The following is a 24,082-nucleotide window of genomic DNA, read 5'->3' as shown; positions in this document are numbered from 1 at the left end:
GTGTATATATTTATATAATTGTAAACAATATTCCCAGTATATACACAATAATAAAAGGATGAAATTCTAATCAGGGATCACTTAGATCAAGTCAATAGCTCATGACCCTATTGCTTCCAGAGCACATCCCATTGTAATCTATGTCTTCATAATATGGTACACTCCTGACATTTTCAAGGACTATTCTTGGGAGACCTTTGTGAATCCCCAACTTCACAAACACAAATGTTTATACAGCATTCTGGTTTAGACTTTCCATTCAAAATCACGTTTTTTGCACATATCACCAAGATATCAAGTCCTCAAATCCTAATTCTAATCAAAATCCAATAACCCTATTTCTCACTTGACCATTTCCCACAGAAACATTCTGGTGTTGGGAATAACTACATATGTTACGAGTGAGCAAGCACAAAGGCACACTGGGGCACAGGAGCTATGTATGCAGTCCGCCAGGCTGTCCCTGCCCAAGCCACGGACTCCTACACATGCGCTCGGCAAAATGCCAGATTACCACACGTCATTTGTGAATAATCAATATCACGAGTGTTTAACCCACAAATACCAAAAGCCCACTCATCAATCCTTCATTGCTCACATTAACTTTTGGAGAGAGAACAAATCAAGAGAACAAAGTCAACTCAATGGAATATCATACGCAAAAGGAGAGGCAAGAAATTTTACTCAATGCTATACTGACCTGTTTATATGTTCTCTCTGCCACACACATCATGAAAAAAAAAATCCAAGTAAGACACAATCGTTCAAAAAAATTAATCACAGACAAAATAATAATAGGTGTAACAGGTGGTGCCCCACAAAAGAGAGTCATGATCTCCTCAGCTGAAATGGACTTTAGCTGGTCAAGGCTCTTCTCACGGAAAAGTCGATGTAAAAAAGGAAAAAATGCTAATCCAATGGTGACGACATTTCCCAGCATCTGATAACCTACTCCTTGCTGATATGCATTAACCTGGGAATTAATTTAAAATGCCCATCACTATTACACAGTTAAACGGAGTTACGAAGCAGTGTTTACCAAGTACTACTTAGATTATTAAAAACTAAATCTGTTTTATAGCTAAAAGAAGTACAGATTTATGACTCTTTGATTTCATTAAAAATCAGGCTTGACTGAGATAAGGAATATTTGCAGAGTGTACCCGAATAATTGATCATGTTCACAGAGAACTTTGTAACAGATACCAAAAATATACTACCAAGTAAATATTCTAACTACAAAACTAAGAAAATATGTATTTGTGTTTCAAAAGCAGAGTCAGTGTTCTGATCACTGAATAGATCCCGTGAAATAGCTGATCATTAAAACAGCTTTTCTGAAAAGTTTGAAAACTCATGAAATCTTACCCTGCTCATGATGATGCCACTTATTTCCAATACAGACATATCCATCTTTTTGCACTCATTCCCTTCCCAGATGATTGCACTAACTCGATCAGAGGCAGGACTTGAGTTCTGAAGCCAGAATAAGTGGTTCTAAAAAAGAAAAACATAAAACTATTTCCATCCACCCTTCTTTCTTTCCTCCGTTGGATTTTCCCCCCGTTGTTCAGTTCTCAGGCCACGTGCACCAGTGCTGGCCCCTCATCATTCTACTCTCTCCTTCCCAGAGCTCGTCGTGCCGATGGCTGCCTCCATGATGCTCATCTCTGGTCCCTTCTTCTTCAATAAGCCAATTTCTTACCTGGAGAGAGGCTCAATATCTTCTGTGATGACGGGAAGCGGGACTCCGGGATCTTCAAGGTGGCTTCCCTGTCTAAAGGTCTGGAAGTGAGGCTAAGCTTGGTGTACTCGCGGCATGTTAAGGAGAAAAGTATTTCTAGAGCAATGTGACCATAGCAGAGGTGGCAGGAAGTTAGGTAGGAGAGCTGCTAATAGGCCTTACATGTTACATGAATGACTGAGGAGTTAAGCCTGTCTCTGGCCTCATCAGGACACAGAAAAGCATAGAAAACTCAGAGGCTTTAGAAAGCTCAAGATTAAAAAAAAAAAAAAAGTGCCATTTCCTTCTGCCATATAAATTCTTATTCTTCAAGCACCAACTCAAGTCCCATTTCACCAATACAGTCAGCTCATCGCCACAAGCCTCACTACTCTGCCTTCCTCTGAAATTAAAGACCCTTAGAGTCTATCCCAAATTAGCATGTAATTATATGCTACTTTTCTAATGTCCTCTACTTACTTCCCCTATAATCATCTTGTCCTCAAACTAAAATATAAATTTCTAAAAAAAAGGATCACATGGTGTATTTCTTCTCTTTCTATTACAATGCTTAGCATAATGCTGATGATCATTTATTGATTTATTCACTGATGATGCCAAAAAAATGTATGAAGTGCTGACTATGTAACATGTGCCACAGATACAATGGAGAACAAGACAGACGCTATCCTTGTCATCAAGGAGCTTACAGACTGATGGAAACATGATTAAATAAAGTTACTACACGGCATGATAAGGGAAGGAAAGAGGGCTTCCGGAGCAAATGAGAAAGGCTTCCTAAGGAAGTATCATTCAAGCCAAGGTCTGAAAAAGAAAAAGGAGTGAACTAAAGGAACGAGTATCAGAGAAAAGTGTGTTCCAGGCAAATAAGCCAGAGGCACATGGGGAACGGTACAGCTCTGAAAGAAGTTCAATTGCGGTAAAGTAGAGCATGTGAGAGCAGGGGGAGGAATGATCAGAGATGAGACTGTATCGGAGCAAATAAACAGAAGCAAATAATCCCAATGGGGGGAAATCGCAGTTAAAGGATTTTAAGGGGAATGACATCATCGCGGCTGCAGTATGGAAGAGCAGATGAAGGGAGCGAGCCCACAGAAGCTGTTAATGATCCAGATAGCCCCAAGGAGGGGAGACACAAGTAGACAGACAGATATTATTCAGTGAAGTCAAGAGGATGTGAGGACCGATTAGAAACATGCTGGGGAGGGTGGGGTCTCCAAGGTTTCTGTCTCAGATGGTCAGTGATGGCATTCAAAAATACGGGGAATAAAAGAAACACAGGGTAGGTAGGGGAATTGGGAAATGATGAATTCCTTTTGATATGGTGAGTTTCATACTATCTTATATAGGCCTTAAAATTATACTGAAAATCCCAAAAGTGCAAAGAAGGTCAAGATCATCAGGATGCTATGCATAACTACTGAGGGCTAATGTAATTTAGATGAATCCTCAGACTGAATGTAAAGAATATTTAGATTCAAGCTTTGATAGCAAAATTGAAAGAAAAAAGGCTTAAAGCTTTAATGAGAAAAGTGTATATTGTTTCTGGTTAGTCTTTAAGAATTGTATACATCTAGGGCGCCTGGCTGGCTCAGTCGTTGAGCGTCTGCCTTCGGCTCAGGTCATGATCCCGGGGTCCTGGGATCGAGCCCCGCATCGGGATCCCTGCTCGGCGGGAGGTCTGCTTCCCCCTCTCCCACTCCTCCTGCTTGTGTTCCCTCTCTAGCTGTCTGTCTCTGTCAAATAAATAAATAAAATCTTAAAAAAAAAAAAGAATTGTATACATCTAATGAAGCAAGTTTTTGTTTTTTTTTTAAAGATTTTATTTATTTATTTGACAGAGAGAGACACAGTGAGAGAGGGAACACAAGCAGGGGGAGTGGGAGAGGGAGAAGCAGGCCTCCCGCCGAGCAGGGAGCCCGATGCGGGGCTCGATCCCAGGACCCTGGGACCGTGACCTGAGCCGAAGGCAGACGCTTAACGACTGAGCCACCCAGGCACGCCCTGAAGCAAGTTTTTTTTTCATGAAAATGTGTAACCTAAATCAATGGTACCCTAGAGTCAAGAAAATTCACTAATTCAACAAATGAATATCCACCACCCAGTATTTATAAATCACTGTGGAAATATTTAGCCTAAAGAACCACCACCAAAACAGAAGAAATCATGATCACTGCCACCAAACATCTGAAATGTTGATTTGAGAACCACTTCTAATCATTCAATCTATCCAGCAGTGGAAAAAGCTCTCTCATGAAGTAACAATCACTCCAGCTCTAGAAGTATTTAAGCAGAGGCCACTGATCATCTGATCGGGTACAAATAATAATGCTAACACTTATTAGGTGCTCACTCTTTGTCAGACATTGTGCTAAGCAATTTATATTACCTCATTAGATCTATCACAATAGTCCCAGGAAGTAGTAACTCTTATTACCACGTAAGAATTCCTACATCAGTTGGAAGGTTCAAATACCTTCTAAGGAATCTCTAATTCCAGACTATCTGATTTTGTGATGTTAATATAAATCCTAAAATTAAAAGCATCACTTGGTTTATACATTATTAGAGAACCAAGCAATGCCATTTCTTAGTAATTCATATATAACACCATGATGTCTAAGAAAATATGAGGTTGATGGACCAAACAACCCTGCTCACATAAAATGAACATTAAGGATCATTCTAAGAAAAATAATGAGAAAAAGTATTATGAATAAAAATTTAGGTTAGGGCAACTCCAGAGTACTCCCCCCTGAGTTCTAATCCCAATTTTCACTTACAGACTATGTTCAATTTCCTCATCTCTAAATTAGAGATAATAATAGTATCTACCGTATACGATTATGGTAAGGTCAAATGAGATAATACGGTACCTGGCCTGTAAATACAATGAGTATTGGCTATTATTACCATCACCTTTACAGACCTGCTGAAAAACATCTTCTTTGGGGTCACGTTTGGTCCCTGAGTGAAGGGTATTCACATGGGCCCCCTCACTGTCACTGGTGACAGACGACCGGCACTCTGGGCCATGCAGCAGGTCGTCCCATAGCATATCCTCAGTCTCCGAGTCATGGCGGGTGCTTTCTGAGTCTCTTCTCAACATGTTGAGGCTTCGAGAGCCACCACTCATGCCCGACCTAGAGCCCTTTCAAGGAAAACAGAACAGCAAAACTATATTTTTTTCATTCATTTTTAAAAGCAATCATATATCTGAAATAAAAGTAAAACAAGTTATCTGTGGTGATGGCTGGCAAGCTTTTTTAAGTGGACCCCCACAAGGCTTCATGTAACAATAATACATTTTAACATGTCAATGTTGAATTCTGATGATTCTCTAACAAGCAGGACTCTAAGGACTCCCTCTAAGAAGTTTTTGCCAAATCATGAGATGGTTCCACTCAAGTTCCCTGGGATGACAGTGACCTTTGCAAGCATATCCCAAGGATCTACCCTGGATATAGGTGTGGCCGAGCCTTCTGACATACCCAAAGTGTCCCCTACTCTAAATACCGTGAGCGTGACTGCAGACCTAGTCACATCCCAGGGACCTGGCCAAACATGGAAAGGACAGTCAGACTGAGAAAAGGATGTACGATGCAGCTCTCCTGCACTACAAACATAAATATGCAAGGTTTTCCACAACCCTGATGGCCTTGTCAATCGAAACAAAAAAATCACACTACCACCATCTACCCCGCTCACCTCTGAATGATAACCTTCCAAATGGACAATATGCCCACGAGCTGCATCACGATATTTGCTGCTCCCACCTCTCAGGGATCCTTTCTCAAAAATCTGTCTTCATCAGCATTAGTGCCACTTACAAAGGAATGATGCTTAAGAATGAGCTCCATATTCCAAGTAAATATTAGGGAGCCTTTTGATCCTCTAGGGACTGAGGAAGCTCTTGCTGAGCATCATCTCATCCAGGATGCTTTTAAGATTAGAGTCAAAATGAAACAGAGCTCCTTCGCTTTCTGGGGGTGAGTAGCCACATGAAAGCTTCCAGATAGGTAGACAGACATTTGGTGGCAGGGGAGGCCAGGCAAATATAAACACTACTTTAGGACAACCAATTAAAAAAGCCATGGATAACACTCGGGACTAGGCCTTGAACAGGGACCTGTCGAAAGGATACATTACCTGACTGAAGGCCGCTGATTCAAATTCCGATTCGACCAGACTATCCGAATCCCGTGTAATGTGACACCACTTGGGAGTGGTCTTCTTTACCTGCCAAAATGAAGCCAACAAACAAAAGGAAAACATGTCCAATATCTCATTACTATTCAATGATTTAGGAGTTAATGCTGGTACTTTCACAAACGAAAAATTACCTGAGTGTTTAGGTGCCTGGTAAGTATTGATTTTCTCTTCTTAACTTCACAGCCGTTGTCACTTGAGGCCCCTTCCACACTCCTGCGCAACATCATCATCTGCGTCCGGGCTTCACCGTCCTCCTCACTAGACAGATCATCTGAAATCCCATTACCCAGACGCCTGAAAGCCTCCTACAAAGAGAACAGCAATTTCTTCACAGGGGACAGCCCAAAATACTCTAGTAAGCTGCACGTGAAAACAAAAAACGCATGTATAAACGAAGAAATGATGAAAGTAAACCAAAACTGAACAAGCTTATATATTACTTGGGTCTCAATGAAGAAAAACAGTGAACTCTCTTGGAACTTAACAGGCTCCCTGACGTATTACGAAGCGGTTAGAAGCACAGGCCTGCATCTGGGTCCCGGTCCTTCCACTTACTAGCGATGTGAGCGGAGGCAAGTAACGAGCCTGAGGCTCCATTTCCTCATCTGAACAGTGATGGTAATAAAAGCACCTATCTCACAGAGCTGTGGGCACAATTAGACGACTTACTACGTGTAAACAGTGCCTGGTTGCAGTAATGGCTCAAGAATATTAGCTAGTTTTGTAACGACTAAACACCACAGTCTAACAAATGAGAAAATATTTCAAGACTATACAATGGAAGTGTAGTTTTAGAAATAGAACATCTCTGCTACACCTAGAAAATAGTTTCCCAAACCTCTATCATATATATTCTCAACTGCATCTCTGGAATACGACACAGCGGCCTCAACACTGATCTGTTGATGAAACCTACCAGCCTACTGCTAAAGGCTGGATCAGTAGCTGATGAAATAACAAGCTCTAGTCCTAGAAATTAAAAGAATAAACTATACCCTTCATGTGTTATTCTCCTTTTGGTGTCCTGTGGTTTTACATTCCACTTATTTGTTAAGACAAATTACACAAACCTGTTAGTATCTATTTGATATCTCTAGCAGAGTCTAAGAATAGCAAAATTTTACACAGGAAAGAAAAGATTTTGTTATATATAAATATATGTATATATATAATCATCTAAATCTTACCCTGTGGCACTTATCTCCATCTGAAAATTTTGCTTTCTCTCTTGTTTGCCACATTCTAATCTCTGGTCGACACTGTTTCTTCTTAATGATAGGATGCAGACAACTTGAGTCATTGTCAGTTTCAGTCCCTTTGTTACATATTAATTTTACTCTTTTAATCCTAATTTTAAAAAAGAAAAAAATAAAGATTATTAGCTTGTTTTCTGAAAGTACTATCTTTCATGAAATCATTTGCTTTTGAAGAATTCAAGTTGATCCTTGAACAACACGGGTTTGAACTGCAGGTTCCACTTATTCGTGGATCTTTTCAAAAAATATAGTACAGCATTATAAATGTATTTTCTCTTCCCGATGATTTTCTCAATCACATTCCTTTCCCTCTAGCTCACTTTATTGTAAGAATACAGTACATAATACATATAACATACAAAATATGTGTTTATCAACTATTCACATTACTAGTAAGGCTTCCAGTCAACAGGCACCCCTAGCCCCTGCGCTCAAGGGTCAACGGTATGTTATTCTGGAAATCAAGAAAATTCAGAAGCCACATTTTTCAGGCTTCTAGCTTGCCTAAGGGTATAGGAAGCCAGAAAACAGGTATCTCTAGTCTCCAATTAATATTGAGAGCAAGCCTCTTCTTTTCAGTTTTGCAAGGAAGTGGTTCAGTCTTTACTTTCCCTCTCAAACACAGTACCAATGCCTACCTCACATCCCCTGTTTATGCCACTCACAGAAACATCTTCCCTTTTCTGTCCTTCAAAGACCAGCAATTCTTGCCTCCTTCATGACTCCTGCTGACTACTTCCCCCCTGAATAATCACTCCGTCTGCTGAGCTGCATGGCCTTTAGTCAGCAGGTAACCACTTACGATATTTTTCCATTGCTGGCATTGCATCTGATTAGACAGTAAAATCACCGAGAACAGGGCTGCCTGGTGTGCAGCACAACGTTCAGCACAAAGGACCCAAACTAAAGAGTGTACCCTGGCTTTAGAACAGCATGTGAATATGCAGGCATCCCCCACTTTTCAAAAGTTCGCAAAAGCAAAATAAAAGTTTGCTTTTATGAAAGACCTACATTAGGACCGGTGTTTGCTAACCGGAAGAACTCTGCAGAGGATTTCTGCTTTCACGAGAAAAGCTGGAAAGTAAACTAGCAATCGGCATTTGTTTTGCAGCAAGTGGTGACAGAAGCAGGGCGCCCACCAGCAGCCAGGGCGGCCTCCTGGACTTCCTGCGGGCGGGAGCTACACTCAGCATCTCAGCAGCAAGCCACGCCCCCAGAGCTTTCACCTGCAGCTGGGAGCATCTGTGCTGTGTCTCAATTTCTTTTGTGCATCTGGTAGCAAGATGCATCCTAAGGTATCAGAAAAGCCTAAGCGAGGCTATTTTATGGATCTGAGAAGGCTCAAAAATGTTTCCATGTAAATTCATGGTAATTGCTTCTTCACTTTATTCCATTTCAGCCTACGAAAGGTTTCATAGGAACACTTGACTTTTGGAAAGTGGGGGAAACATGTACTTCATCTTCAAAAAAGGAGTGGCAAAAGCACTTTATTTTTGGTGTGAATATAAAATCAAGTAAACATTCCAGTGTGAGACTTCCCACCTGTTGCCAAAGAGGGTCTCCCAAAAACTGCCAATAAGGGGAAGAGACTCCAAAGTTTCTACTCCTCTGACTTTATCAGAGGAGTTATTTCCATTTTCTCGGCTCCCATCGCCATTGACAGTTTTCCGTAATTTTCTACCAAAAAAAAAAAAAAAAATTGAACAACTTCAGATTATTCAAGAACTTTTATATTTCTGCCCTAAATATCCCTACAGAAAATACCAATGGGTTAAAACGTGAAATGAAGTATAGTGAATTTCATATAATGAGGGTAAATCATGTAATAATGTTTCTGACTGAAGGGCAAAATTGGATTCCAAACCAAAGTCCTATGCAATCATTTTGTTCAATATTTAAAGAAATGGAACTGATGTTCTGAGTATGACTGAGAGTCTTTTCAGGAACACTCAACACCACTAGCAGAAGGAACAATTCCTTTAAATATGAATGGCAGAAATCTATGCATTGGACACACTTCATCAGAGAACACAAAATAACAGCAACTGATCACTTTGATTGATACCTGAAGCAGTTAAAAGATTCATCCTATAAATCACAACGGGATACATCACATGTGATTTCCTTAGAAGTCATTCAATTAATTGAACAGAATTTTCAAGAAATCCTTTTTTTTGGGAAAAAAAAGTCTCAAAAATAACATTAAAAAATAAGAATAAATATGTTGAAGTTCATTGCACCAAATGAAAAAAAAATCTTCTTTAGTAACTGTTTAGGGGAACAAAAATCTACAGATATTCTGAGGAATGATAACTTTTGGAAGGTAATATACCTACATTTACCTAAAAAATAAATAAATAAAACCTTTAACAGTTCCAAAATCACACATAGCACATAACCAATAAAAACATGAAGTGAATTCAATGTGTAGAAATGTCAGATTCATCTCTATTAAAAGCTCAGAGTACTTGGAAATCCATCTTTATTATGTACCATTGAAAAAAGGTAAAAATTTTAGTAGCACTAACCTAATGTACTAACATCCTTCTTTATACAGTGAATTTTCACCAAATTTTTATTGAGACTGTATTTTGAAGAATGTGTTTTCAACATCACTATTTAAGGTAAATTTTAATAAAGTACAATATAGTGTCAGATTTTTCCTCTTAAACAACTGTATTGAATGACAAAATCCCACCTCGGATTAAAAGGTCATGACAATGTTTCCTGTCATCGGGAAGAAAAGTGAAAGCCAAAAAATAATTTAAAAGACATGCAAAACAGGAAGATTTTGTTATTAATTTCATCAAAGATTTTGTAAGCGTGTACAATGCCTCTCCCAGAAAATACACAACTACAAATGTAATTTCTCATCTTACCTTCTTCTCCGATTTCCATTGTTTCCCGATGGCCTTGTTATCTGAGTAGAAACAATTTGACAGTGGACAGTTCCCATGAGTAACATAAGGCACAAGGGTCCAATTACTTCACTTACATTCACAATAGGCATCATAAAATATAACACGAGTGCTATAACTGAAAAGAAGAGGTTTCAAAATGTAAAACATAAAGGCTCGTCTTTATATCTAATCCTAGCAACTGCACAAACTATTGCTACAAAAATCTATAGATTTAAAAAGTACCAGGTAAAAGCACGTAATTTTCTACAGTGCAATCCACCTGCACATCAGTTGAGTGAAAACTTGAAGCCTCAGGCCACAGAGCAAGAGAAGAATAATGTGTTTGAAGGATTTGCTTTCCTGGCAGTATAATAATCTAGATATTTCAAAAGGCTCTCCACCACAAAACAGCTAGATGCTGTATGATACACACTAGGAAGAGTTGTTCCACTCAGAGGAACGGTATTTTCGAAGGCCCACACTTGTACCAGTAGCAATTAGCAAAGCTGGGATTTGAACCCAGGCACCTGGGCTCCAGAGTCCTTACTCTTAACTACTCTGCTATACTGCCTCTTCATATATGCATATGAACTGTCCAAAGAAATCAGTGGTGAAAGACACAGAAAAACAACAAAAACTACATCCAAAAAAATCCACATACAATTTCTTTCAGACTTTAACATAAAGATAATTCTTGTGATATATAAACTATTCCTATATGGAGAAAAAGCTAGAAAATTCATTTCAGGCCCTAACACCCTATCACCCAAATATAACGATGACAGCACCCAAACAATAAACCACAGACCTTGCTGGCTTGTGAACGTGGATATAAATTTCCTACTGAAAAGCAGGCACCGTGAATGAAGGGATTTTTGTCGATTTGGCTCACTGCTATAGCTAGATCAGTAAGTAGCACATAATGGATACTTAATATTTGTTGAATGAGTAACTAAAATACTATCAACATAAATTTGAGTAATTCACCAAGAGCATGCAGGGTTTATGCTGGAAGGAAAAATCTATCTCAGAGCCCTGATAGAACAATACATGTATAGACATGGTAGGCACTTACATATTTGTTGACTGAAATGATTTAATCTAATAATTTAATAACATGTAATTTGGGTCACATATATACAAATTATCTCAACTGACAACTGCATAAAAGGCCTTTGTCCCTGATTCCTGGGAGGTGACCTCTACATCCTTGGAATTTCTCAAGTGACGGAAGTTATTCACAGTGGGCCCCTCGAACCAAACCTGATAGTTTATGCCAATGAGGTGACTACGGATGTGATTAGAGGGTTGAGGCTTTGAGCCAGTGTATCAGCCTGACCTCTGGGACAGAGTGGGGAGGAGGGCTGAAGACTGAGTTGGCTACTTGGTCAATGACCAAGGATACCGAAGCTTGGGTGAGCCTCCCTGATTGGCAAGAGTCTGTTAGTATTGCTACTCATCATGGCAGAAGGGGGACCATATCCCTGAGGATAATGAAAACTTCCTGTTTGGAATCCTCCCAAACTATGCATCTCTTCTAATTCATATAATAAAACTTTTAGTATAATAAAACTGTAATTGTAAGTATAGCACTTTCCTGAATTCTGGGAGTCATTCTAGTGAATTATTGAAGGAATCAGTAGGGGACCTTCAAAACTGTAGCCAGTGGGTCAGAAGTAAAGGTAGCCCCGGGGACTCCCAAAGTGAGGCTGGTGTCTGAAGTAAGGGGAGTCTTATGAAGGGCTATACCTTTAACCTGTGAGTTTGGCCAACTCCTATAGTGAAAAAGCATTCCATAAAAAAATCAACGTTTGTTCCTGATTTATAATTAATATTAAATGCCAATCTCTTCTAAAATACTAGGAATATAAAAATATGTCCCTAATATAGTAAAGAGGAAATCAACACACATCATACTAAGGAAGACACTCTGAATCAGGAACAAAAGGGTGATCAGTCTTACTGTTATTACTTAATGCTGCTCCGAAAATGTTGACTAATTCAATAATAGTAAATGAAATGTATGAAAACGGAGGAGACCAGATTTTCATTATTTGCCAACCAATGTGGTTGTATAATTATAAAATGAGAGAGAAGCACTGAAAAACTATTAAAATTAATGAGGGTTTAATAAAGTGGTTGGTTATAACAATTTTAAACATAAACTAGTAGCTTTCAAATGTAATAGCACTAAACCAGCTGAAATTTATACAACAAAAACAGTGTCATACCTGCAGGAGCAACGACAAAAATAAAAACAAATATTTTACTTTAATGTGGAAGCACCAAAGTGTCCATTGATGGATGAATATATAAACAAAATAGGGGACATACATATATAATGGATTTTTATTCACCATTAAAAAGGAAGGAAATGCACATGCTGGGTATGGATGAACCTTAAAAACATGAGGCTAAGTGCCATAGGCCAGGCTCAAAAGGACAAACACTCCATGGTTCCAGTTATATGACGTATCCAGAGTTGTCAAATTCACAGAGAAAGTAAATAGAATGGTTGCCAGGGGCCTGAGCTTGGTGGGGGAAGTGGGGAACCAGGCAATTACTGTTTTATAGGTACTATAAGTACCTATAGTTTCAGTTGGGAAAGATGAAGAAAGTTCTGGAGATGGATGGTAGTGATGGTTGCACAGCCACGTAAGTGGGCTTAATGCCATCGACTGTATACTTAAAAATGGCAAAGGTGGTAAATTATACGTTATATGTATTTTACCACAATAAAAAAATTTGAGTTTAACTTTAAGAAGATCTAAGCAGGCCTCATAAGAAATAAAAATCCTACAAAGCTTTACTGAGAGATATAACAGAAGACTTGATTAGAAGGTGAGATATATCAATTTTCTTCCCATTCCCCCCAAATATATCTATATCGTTATGGGAAAGGGGGGGGATTACAGTCTAATTCCAAATTATTTCTTTGTTTTGATTAGGATAAAATAATTCTAAATTATTTTGAAAAAAATAAGCAAATTAAAACACCTAAGAAAATACTGGAAAAGCAGGATACTAGAGGAATACTTCTGCTCAATGCTACCACATATTAAACAACTATAGTAATTAAAGAAATGTGGTGCAGATATGAGAATAACAAGACAAACTGATGGTGCAGAATATGTGTTTAGAAACAGACCATGGTGTATATGAAAATTTAATGTATATAATTTAATATATCTCAACAAGAAAGAAATTCTTCAGTAACGAACATGTGGAAAAATATTTAACTTCATCTTTATAAGCTACCAAAAAAATGCAGACTAAATGAGCAAAACACAATTTTTTGTATATCCAATTAGGTAACAGTCTTTAAAATTATAATAATGCTGGTCAGACTGTGGTAAAACAGGCACTCTCATCCACTACTTTCCAAAAGAAGTGTGCCACTAGCAATTTCACTTTATGTTCTAAAAGCCTTAAAATGTTTATATTCTTTGATCTCTTAATTCAATTTTAGAGAATTCTAAGGAAATAATATAAAATATGGAAAATTTTGTTTATGATGGCATTATTAATAGGAAAAAAAAAAAAACCCAGCAACAATCTAAATGCTTACAATATGGGAACAGTTATATAAATTATGGTATTTTTATATAATGGAATTTTAAGTAGCTATAAAAAGTATTTATGGTAAGAGACTCACACAGACATGAAAATGATTATTTTAAATGTTGGTGTATCCATATGATGGAATATTATGCAGCCATTAAAATGACAGCCATTTCATTACAATTAAATAAAACTAAAAATTCAGTTCCTTACTCACACCAGTCACATTACAAGTCCTCAACAGCCACATAGGACTGGGTAGTACAGACACAGAACATTTCTATCATCGTAGAAATTCTATTGGACAGCACTGTCACAACTTTAGAAAATTAAACTTATAGATTTGTAAATTCATACATTTATCTTTCCCTCTATAACTTTATTAAACAGCTCAAAAAAAACCCAGCACAGATAAAAGAAAACAAAAATCACCCCAAATCCTTCCACCCTAACCCAACCTTCACCTACTCTGTTCTAATACATGTCTTTTTGTTCAGGTATAACCAGAGTGCATACGTGGTCCCATTTCGAAAAGTATTCCTGGTAGGCAGTGGCCATATAGTGGTAAAGAGAATGTGCTGGACTCCTGCACATAATGAGAAGAGAAAAGCCAACATCAGGTAGTTGGGTAATGCAGAAATTAAAATAGATTCCTGGGGAACAGTAGGACTATTTAGAAAGTATAGGTAGGGATGGCCTCTCAGTGAAAGTTCCATCTGAGCTCAGATCCTAAAGATGAGAAAAAAGACAGCCATGTGAAAAGCCTTAAGATTGTTTCAAACAGAAGGAAGAGCTCAGTGCAAAGCACAGAAAAAGGCCATGATGCCCCCAGCGAGCAAGGAATAGGGCACGGCCTCTGAGAGGCCAGCAGGGAAGAGATCATGGAGGGCCCTGCAGGCTGCAGTAAGGAGTCTGGATTTCACTCCAAGGCCAATGAGAAGTCTCTCAAGGGTTTTAAGCAGGAAAATGACATGATATGGATTCTACTGTAAAAGATTTCTCTAACTGGTGTGAAAAGAATAGATGGTAGAAAGGAGGCTCAGAGTAGACATTATTCCAGTGGTCTAGGCAAAGCGATGCTGGTGTGGTAGACCATGGGAAAAAAAACACAAAAAAAATCCAGAGTGCCATGTTGGATATGATAGGTTCAAGATCCCTTTTAAATCTCTATACATAAATGCCTGAAAGCAGGCAGTTAGATTTACAAGTCTGCAGTTCAGCAGAGATCTGGCCTGAAGATATAAATTTGAGAATCACCAGTTTATCAGCTATATTTAAACAATGGGGTTTGATGAGAGTACCTAGAGAAGAGAATCCAGGGTCCAACCTTGAGGTAATCCAATATTCAAAGGTCACACAGAACAAAGATTGAAAAGACCTGGCCAGTGAGACAGGTAGAGAGAAATTCAAGAAAGATGAGTTAGACAACTATGTTTGCCTCTGTGAGCAAATAAATCTAAGATGATCTCCAAATGGTGTATATCCTTTCATTTCTTTGCACTTTAAACTCTCAAATGAACGGGTAAATGTAAGGACAGTAAAGTCTACATTATCTAATAGCAAAAGCAGCAAAGAGAAACGGTCACAGTCTATTCCACCCCTCTCATTACCTTGCATGAGGTAAAGTAGTAGCAGCCAAACAAAGATTCTTAAAGAGGTAACCTGAATCCACCAACTGCTGAACAATGGAAACAACACAACTCGAACAAGCCCCTTCCGAGTCAGAGATGTCCATGGAATTTCAGGTTTGGCTTTGGCAAATGTTGAGCCTTTAAATACACAATAAAACAAAACATCAAACATTTACATACACTATACTAATGCCTACTTGTAACACTGTATTAAAAACAGCTGAGAGCAAAAATCACCATACAACCTGTTTGGTTAAAAAGAATCCTCTTAGATGTTCATTAAATACAGTAACTTCTTGCCTCAATCACTAAGACAGGAGCTCAAAATAAGTCAGGCTGACTCGAATGTTATACAATATATTTTTCTCAATTACACAACAGCAGTTTCCAAGTTCATCCCTCTTTCACCCTAATGTGATTTATATAACCACACAGAACCAAAGCAAAGGGGAAAAAAAATCCCAAGGCCTGAATGATGAAGGAAGAATATACCTTTTGGAAATTAAAGTACACCGTCATATAGGGACGATATCTAAAAAAGAATCTCTAGCACCACTATGAAATAATATAATAAAATACATAAGAAACAAACCAACTTTACAACTCACCTCTGATTAAGTCAACGTCAATCAAATCTGGTTTTATGTGACCCATCTTTTTTGGTTTGTTTTTGAAGCCCTAGGATAAGACAAAACAAAACCAGAGATAAGGGTAAAAAGCCCTTTTAAATACAAAAGGTAAACTTACATTTCTTTTTTTCTATATCTGACTCCCTTTTACTGGGGACACTTTAATCCTAATGTTCCTTAAAATAACTTATCATTAATGTTTTAGTTTGTAGTTTACCAAGTAATGCAGGAATATACATTTATCACTTTTTAAAATGATCCAACAATGCCAAAGGATCAGGAAGTACAAAATAATAGTCCCTTCATCCCCTCTCCTCTCCTCCCGGTTTCAGTGATTAAAAACAAATAACTTTCATCTTTTTTTTTTTAAACCGGTTCTCTTGGTATTTACTTCCATACTTTTTTTTTTTTTTAAGTAAACTCAACATGCAGCATGGAGCCCAACATAGGGCTTAAACTCACAACCCTGAAGACCTGAGCTGAGATCAAGAGTCAGGTGCTTAACCAACTGAGCCACCCAGGTGCCCCTACTTCTATACTTCTAAATAATATGTTTATACGTCATTTTTTAATTTATTGATTTTAGAAATAATCCACTGACTCCTAATACAGCATATGAGAATTTAGCTCTCTTATACAACTAATCCCCACATCCTAACTTCCACCCCAAAAACATAAATCCTTACAATATATTAATTTTTGATAAATCAGTAATTAGTAGTTATGATATGATCACTATTAAATATTGTTCCCTGTAAGCCATATTTTATATTCTCCTAATTTACTCTGCAGAGTCAGCTAAAACATCATTTTCCAAATACTCAAATGCCAGAAAATTAATCGAAGTCTTTTTTTCTTGAAAAAAAAAAAAAAATTCCTGGAAATGCCCTTCCCAGAAACTTCTATCTTCCTGCTGCAATCAGACTGGTTGCTCTCGGGGCCGGCTGCACAGCTAGCTCTTTATGCAGGACTTCTCACTATCACCCTGACAACTCCCTTCACCTCTGTGGTGAATCTCTAGCTCTTACATCCCATGTCTTTCTGGAGTGCATCCTTCAGAAGCTTCCTGAGAAAGGGGTCACAGAAGATATCTTTTTTAAGCCTCGCATGTCTGAAAATGAATTCATTTTACCCTTATGCCTAATAAAAGGTTACACTAGAGTGTAGAATTCTAAGTTGTTAATAATTTTCCTTCAGGAATTAAGACATTGTTCTACTGTTTTCTAGCTTCCAATGTTGCTGTTACAAACTCTAGTGCCTTTCTGATTCCTGATCCTTTGAATGTCAATTGTTCCTTTCCTCTGAATCTTCACTTTATTCATGGTGTTCAGAAATTTGATAATGATATGCCTTGATATGAGTCTTTTACATCTCTTGTGCTGAGAATCCCTTCTATGTGGCTTTAGGGAAGTTTTCTTATAATTTATTTTTATATTTCTTCCCTTCTCAGACTTAACTTTCCTATTTTCTTTTTTTGTTTTGTTTTTGTTTTTTCTTTTTTTAATTTAATTTTATTTTATTATGTTATATTAATCACCATACATTACATCATTAATTTTTTTATTGTTATGTTAATCCCCATACATTACATCATTAGTTTTAGATATAGTGTTCCATGATTCATTGTTTGTGCATAACACCCAGTGCTCCATGCAGAACGTGCCCTCCTCAATACCCATCACCAGGCTAACCCATCCTTCCAACCCCCTCCCCTCTAGAACCCTCAGTTTGTTTTTCAGAGTCCATTGTCTCTCATGGTTCTTCTCCCCCTCCGATTTCCCCCCCTTCATTCTTCCCCTCCTGCTACATTCTTCTTCTTCTTTTTTTCTTTCTTAACATATATTGCATTATTTGTTTCTACATCATTAATTTTTGATGTAGTGTTCCATGATTCATTGTTTGCGTATAACACCCAGTGCTCCATGCAGAACATGCCCTCTTTAATACCCATCACCAGGCTAACCCATCCCCCCACCCCCCTCCCCTCTAGAACCCTCATTTTGTTTCTCAGAGTCCATAGTCTCTCATGGTTCGTCTCCCCCTCTGATTCCCCCCCCTTCATTTTTCCCTTCCTGCTATCTTCTTTTTTTTTTTTTTAACATATAATGTATTATTTGTTTCAGAGGTACAGGTCTGTGACTCAACAGTCTTACACAATTCACAGCACTCACCATAGCACATACCCTCTGCAATGTCTATCACCCAGCCACCCCATCCCTCCCACCCCCCACCACTCCAGCAACCCTCAGTTTGTTAACTTTCCTATTTTCTACCTCTTTTGTCTTTTTGACCTGCTTTCTGGAAATTTCCTCAAGTTCTATTGAATTTTTCATTTTGACTCTTTGAGTTCATTTCTTTCTGTTCTTTTTATTTTGGAGGATTTATTCAAATACCTAGTAATCACTGGCTTTCTTTATATATTAGAATGAAGCACTGAAAACCTGATGGACTCAATATTCTACTTCAAGGTACATATCCAAGACAAATGTGTATGTATTTCACTAAATAATGTGTACAAAATGTTCATAGAAGAGTAATTTCTAAGAGCTCCAGACTGGAAACTACCCAGCGACAATAACTGGATATTGCCCATCAACAGTAGAATGCATAAATAATTGTGGTGTTGTACTGAATAAAATACAATTATGCAACATGAATGAATCTCACAAACATAAAACTGAAAAAAAAAATTAGACTCAAATGTGTATGTACTGTATAATTTCATTTATGTAAAGTTCAAAAAGGCAAAACTAATCCATAGCACTAGTAGTCGGGATACTGGTCTACCTCTGTTGGTAGTAGTGACTGGAAGAGTATGGAAGGGAAGCTTCTATGGTACTGCTAATTATCTATCTCTTGATCTTAATGCTGGTTACATGGTTACATTCAGTTTGAGAAAATTCCCCAACCTTTACTCTTAAAATTTTGTTATATATGTATGTGTATAAGTATATCCATATTTATTGAACATGTTTTACTTCAACAGAAAACTTATTGGAAGCTCTATGTATATGAGCATAGCTTATAGACTTGGGATTTCATTGCAGAGTAATCAACCAGCTTAAGGGAATCACCAAATGTCAATATCTGGAGGCATTTTTTGTGGGGTCATTCAAGGCTCTTCAAAGAATATTCCAGTATTCTCCTTGGTTGAAGGTTAGGAAGGCTAAAGATTTCTGTGGTGGAAGTTTTGAGATTAAACCAAGGGGCTCACAATTCTGCTTTTAGTATCGTGATTCTTGCCTGCCCTTCAGTGTCCACAGACTGTTCTCCAATGAATTTTCTAAGAAATATCACCAGTCTCCTTCATAAGGGCATTGTTGCCCATCTTTAAGGGATTGATGAGAAGACAAAAGGTCCAATCTCTACGTATACGAAGTTATTCAATCCCCCATTTAACTGCCTCACATGAAACTGGTGCATTCAAGTCCTAAGCCTCTCTGGGGAGCTCTGCAGGTCAACTGGCATTTTCCCCTGCTCTCCTAGCACTCTCTTCCATTCATTTTTCATCTTCCAAATATGTGTTGATTCCTTATCTACTGAGTTCTTCCTCCTCAATCTTTTTCCTTGACTTTGTGGATGTATTCATTTTATACAACCCCTTTATGGATTCCTTTCATGTAATTTAGTGGTAACCCAGAAAGGAGAGATTATAAATTTAGTGTGTAGCCAATCTACCACATTTAACCAAAAATTTAGTCATAAATTTTTTTTTCAGGGCATGAAGAAAGAATCCTTTCAGGGCCTTTGTCTTCTACCACCTCAAATTAAAAGTAAGTTTGTGAATTATCTTTTGTGTTTCAAACTCCTGGTTTGACTAACAGTTTTGTTTCAATACTATTAATAAATAAAACTTTCAAAAGATGAATTTTAATTTTATATTCAACATGTGTAAATGCTAATCCAGCCTTTAAAATTAGGTATTTAAGCATTAAAATTAAAGTAAAAATTAACGGTTACAGTCATTTCAGACATTGAGCCAGTATTGATCTTTAGTTCTGTTTAACTAAACAGATTTGGCCAAACAATTTCTCTTAAGTGGATCCTATGTTTCTATCCATTTCAACTACAAACTATAGATTTTAGAGAAGAATATTCTAAAACCCTACATGTAATAAAATTAAATCTAAGGAGGAATCAAAATTTGAAAGTTAGACATTTCAGAGAAAAAAATAATCCTTTGGAACACATGTACACTAATTTTTGAAATATGCATAATATCCATGGGAATAACAATTATCTTGGCTACATACAAAATCAGAAATTAAAATTTTAAAAGTAAAAATATCAATGTATTATTTTCTAACAGACAAAGACCTTGTGGACCTTTATTTCCTTCAGACAAATACCCAGAAATGGGACAGCTGGATCAGATCATAGTTCTGGTTTTTTTTGAAAAGCCTCCATACTGTTTTCCATAATGGTTATTCCAGTTTACATTCCCACCATCGGTATATAAAAGTTCTCTTTTCTCTACATCCTCACCAACACTTACTATCTTCTGACTTTCTGATAAGAGTCAAACGGTCCTGACAGATGTGAGGGGATATCTCACTATGGTTTTGATTTACATTTCCCTGATTATTAGTGATGTTAAACACCTTTTTCATATACCCATTGGGTATATCTTCTTTGGAAAAATGTCTGTTCAGGTCATTTGTCCATTTTTAATTGGATTACTTGTTTTTAACTATTGAGGTGTAAGAGTTCCTTATATATTTTGAATGTAAACCATTTATCAGATATACGGTTTACAAATATTTTCTCCCATTCCATAGGTTGCCTTTTCATTATTGCTTCCTTTGCCATGCAAAACACTTTTTAGTTTGATGTAGTCTCACTTGTTAATTTTTGCTTTTGTTGTCTGTGCTTTTTTGTCAAATTCAAAAAACTCTTGGCCAATGAGCTCCTGGTTTCTTCTAGGACAATTTCAGGTCTTACACTTAAGTCTTTAATCCATCTTGAGTTGATTTTTATGTGTGGTGTAAAATAAAGGTCCAATATCATTCTTCTGCATGAGGATATCTATCCAGTTTTCCCAACATCATTTATTGAAGAGACTCTTTTTCCCATCATGTATTTTGGCACCTCTGCCAAAGATTAGTTGACTGTGTAAGCATGGGTGTATTTCTGGGGTCTCCATTTTGTCCCATTCGTCTATGTGTCTTTTATGACTGTATCATACTGCTTTGATTACTATAGCTTTGTAATATAATCTGAAATCAGGAAGTGTGATGCCTCCACCTTTGCTCTTCTTACTCAAGGCTGCTTTAGCTATTTGGAGTTCTTTGTAGTTCCATACGAATCTTAGGCTTTTTTTTTTTTTTTTATTTTTTGCATCTGTGAAAAATACCATTGGAATTTTGATAGACTACTTTTAATCTCTAGATTACTTTGGGTAGTATGGACATTTAACAATATTTCTTCCAATCAATGAACATAAGATATCTTTCCATTTTTTTGTGTCTTCTTCAATTTCTTTCATCAATGTTTCATAGTTTTCAGTGTACAGATCTTTCACCTTTGTGGTTAAATTTGTTCCTAAATATTTTTTTTCTTTTTGATGCTATTGTAAATGGAATTGTTTACATACATTGTTAACGTATAAAAATTTTCATTTTCATTTTCATTTGTCTCAAGATTTTTTTTTTCTCAAGGTATTTTTGATTTCCTCTTTGACCTATTGGTTGTTCAAGAGTATGTTGCTTAATTTCCACATATTTGTGAATTTTCCAGTTTTCTTCCTGTTACTGATTTCTAGTTTAATACCATTGTGGTCAGAAAAGGTACCTGAAATAAATTCAATTTTCTTAAATTTGTTACGACTTGTTTTATGATCTAACAAATGATCTATCCTGGAGATGTTTCCATGGGTGCTTGAAAAGAATGTGTATTCTGCTGCTGTTGGAGAGAATGTTCTTTATGTGTCTGTTAGTTCTATATGGTCTAAAGTATAGTTCAAGTCCAATGTTTCCTTAGGATTTTCTGTCTGGATGATCTATCCATTGTTGAAAGTGGGGTACTGAAGCTCCCAATGATTACTGTATCATTGTCTATTTTTCCCTTTAGGTCTGTTTATATTTGCTTTATATATTTGGGTACTCCTACATTGGGTGCATAGATATTTACAAATGGTATATTCTCATTGTTTTCTTTCTTGCTCTGATAGTTTGTTTTTAGTATAGAGAAATGCAACAGATTTCTATATATTGATTTTGTATCCTGTGACTTTACTGAATTCATTTATTATCATTGTTTTTGGTGGAGTTATTTAGGGTTTTGTAAATAATATATCATGTCATCAGCAAAATGTAACAGTTTTACTTCTTCCTTTCTGATTTGAATGCCTTTTATTTCTTCTTCTTGCCTAATTGTTCTGGCTAGGACTTCCAATACTATGTTGAATAAGAGTGGAAAAATGGGCATCCTGTCTTGTTCCTGATCTTAGAGGAAAAGCTTTCAGCTCTTCACCACTATGATGTTAGCTGTGGACTGGGAGATCTCGCCTTTTGTGACAAAATGGATGGACTTTGAGGGCATTATGCTAAGTGAAATAAGTCATACACAAAAAGACAAATAAAATATGATTTATCTTATATGTGGAACCTAAAAAAAATTAAAAACCCAAAACTAACAAACCACACTTACAGATACACAAAAGAGATTGGTGGTTGCAAGAGCTGGGGGTGGGAGAAATGGGTGAACTGTGTTTTTCTATTAGTTTAAAGAAATTGAATAAAAATTAAAAGTAATAATAATAAGGAAACATTGGCCTCAAAAGACACATTAGATACAATGGACTTAACAGATATACACAGAACATTCCAACCACAAGCAACAGAATACACATTCTTTCTCAAGTGCACATAATAAATTCTCCAGGATAGATCATATTAGGCCACAAAACAAGTCTTAATAAATTTAAGAAGAATGAAATTATATCAAGCACTTTTCTGAACACAATGGTATGAAACTAGAAATCAATTACCAAAAAAAAAAAGGAAAATTCACAAATATGTGTAGATTAAACCACATGCTACTAAAAAAAACCAATGCGTCAAAGAAGAAGTCAAAAGAGGAATTTAAAAATTTGAGAACAAATGAAAATACAACATACCAAAACTTATGGGATGAAACAAAAGCAGTTCTGAGAGGAAGTTCATAGTGATAAATGCCTACATTAAGAAAGAACCCTAACAAATAAACAACACCTTAACTCCACAGCTCAAGAAACTAGAAAAGAGGAACAAAGTCCAGAGTTATAGAAGGAAATAGCGAAGATCAGAACAGAAAAAAATGAAATAGAAACTAAAAAGATGACAACAGAGAAGATCAACAAACTAAGAGCTGGTTTCTTTAAAAGATAAACAAAATTGACAATCTTTAGCTACACTTACCAAGGGGGAAAAAAAAGAGGACTCAAATAAACAGAATCAGAAATGAAAGAGGAAATGTTACAACTGATACCATAAAAACAAAGGATCATAAAAAAACTAATATGAACAATTATATGCCAACAAATTGGACAACCTAAAAGAAATGGATAAACTCCTAGAAACACAAAACCTCTCAAAACGGAGTCAGGAAGAAATAGAAAATTTGGACAGACTGATTAATAGTAAGGAGACTGAATCAGTAATCAAAAACCTCCCAACCAAAACAAAATTCCCATACCAGATGGCTTCACTAGTGAATTCTACCTAACATTCAGAGAATTAATATCAATCCTTCTCAAACTCTTCCAAAAAACAGAAGAAGCAGGAATGCTTTCAAACTCATTTTATGAAGTCAGCATTACCATGATACTAAAACCAGACCAGGACACTACAAGAAAAGTAAATTACAGGCCGATATCCCTAATGAATGTAGATAACAAATTCTCAACAAAATATTAGCAAACTGAATTCAACAATACATTAAAAGGATCACACACCTCAATCAAGTGGGATTTATTCCAGGGATGCAAGGATGGTTCAACATTCACAAATCAATCAATGTAATATGTTACATTAACAAAATTAAGGATAAAAATCATATTGTCGTCTCAATAGATGTAGAAAAAGCATTTGGCAAAATTCAACATCCATTTATGATACAAACTCTCAACAAAGTGGGTATGGAGGGAATGAACATGAACATAATAAAGGCC

General features: G+C 36.8%; 1 protein-coding gene across 6 annotated transcripts in view; it reads right to left on the bottom strand.

The window, feature by feature from the left end:
• PHTF1 (putative homeodomain transcription factor 1) overlaps positions 1–24,082 on the bottom strand; it is a 49,085-nt gene that overhangs the window by 11,210 nt on the left and 13,793 nt on the right. For 5 of the 6 annotated variants that reach the window (XM_032421183.1, XM_032421192.1, XM_032421207.1 and 2 more), the window contains 10 exons: positions 15,913–15,982; positions 15,284–15,442; positions 10,092–10,248; positions 8,755–8,889; positions 7,144–7,303; positions 6,088–6,261; positions 5,894–5,983; positions 4,674–4,895; positions 1,369–1,497; positions 701–973 (listed from right to left, as the gene is read on the bottom strand). In XM_032421183.1, coding sequence (XP_032277074.1) covers positions 701–973; positions 1,369–1,497; positions 4,674–4,895; positions 5,894–5,983; positions 6,088–6,261; positions 7,144–7,303; positions 8,755–8,889; positions 10,092–10,248; positions 15,284–15,442; positions 15,913–15,982 — 1,569 coding nt within the window. The other variant, XM_032421222.1, reaches the window with a different exon arrangement.

Source organism: Phoca vitulina, unplaced genomic scaffold, assembly GCF_004348235.1.
Source record: "Phoca vitulina isolate PV1807 unplaced genomic scaffold, GSC_HSeal_1.0 scaffold2, whole genome shotgun sequence".
Taxonomy (NCBI): Eukaryota; Metazoa; Chordata; class Mammalia; order Carnivora; family Phocidae; genus Phoca; species Phoca vitulina.
Note: the sequence above shows the minus strand (reverse complement) of the source record. Positions and strands in the feature narration are given on the sequence as shown.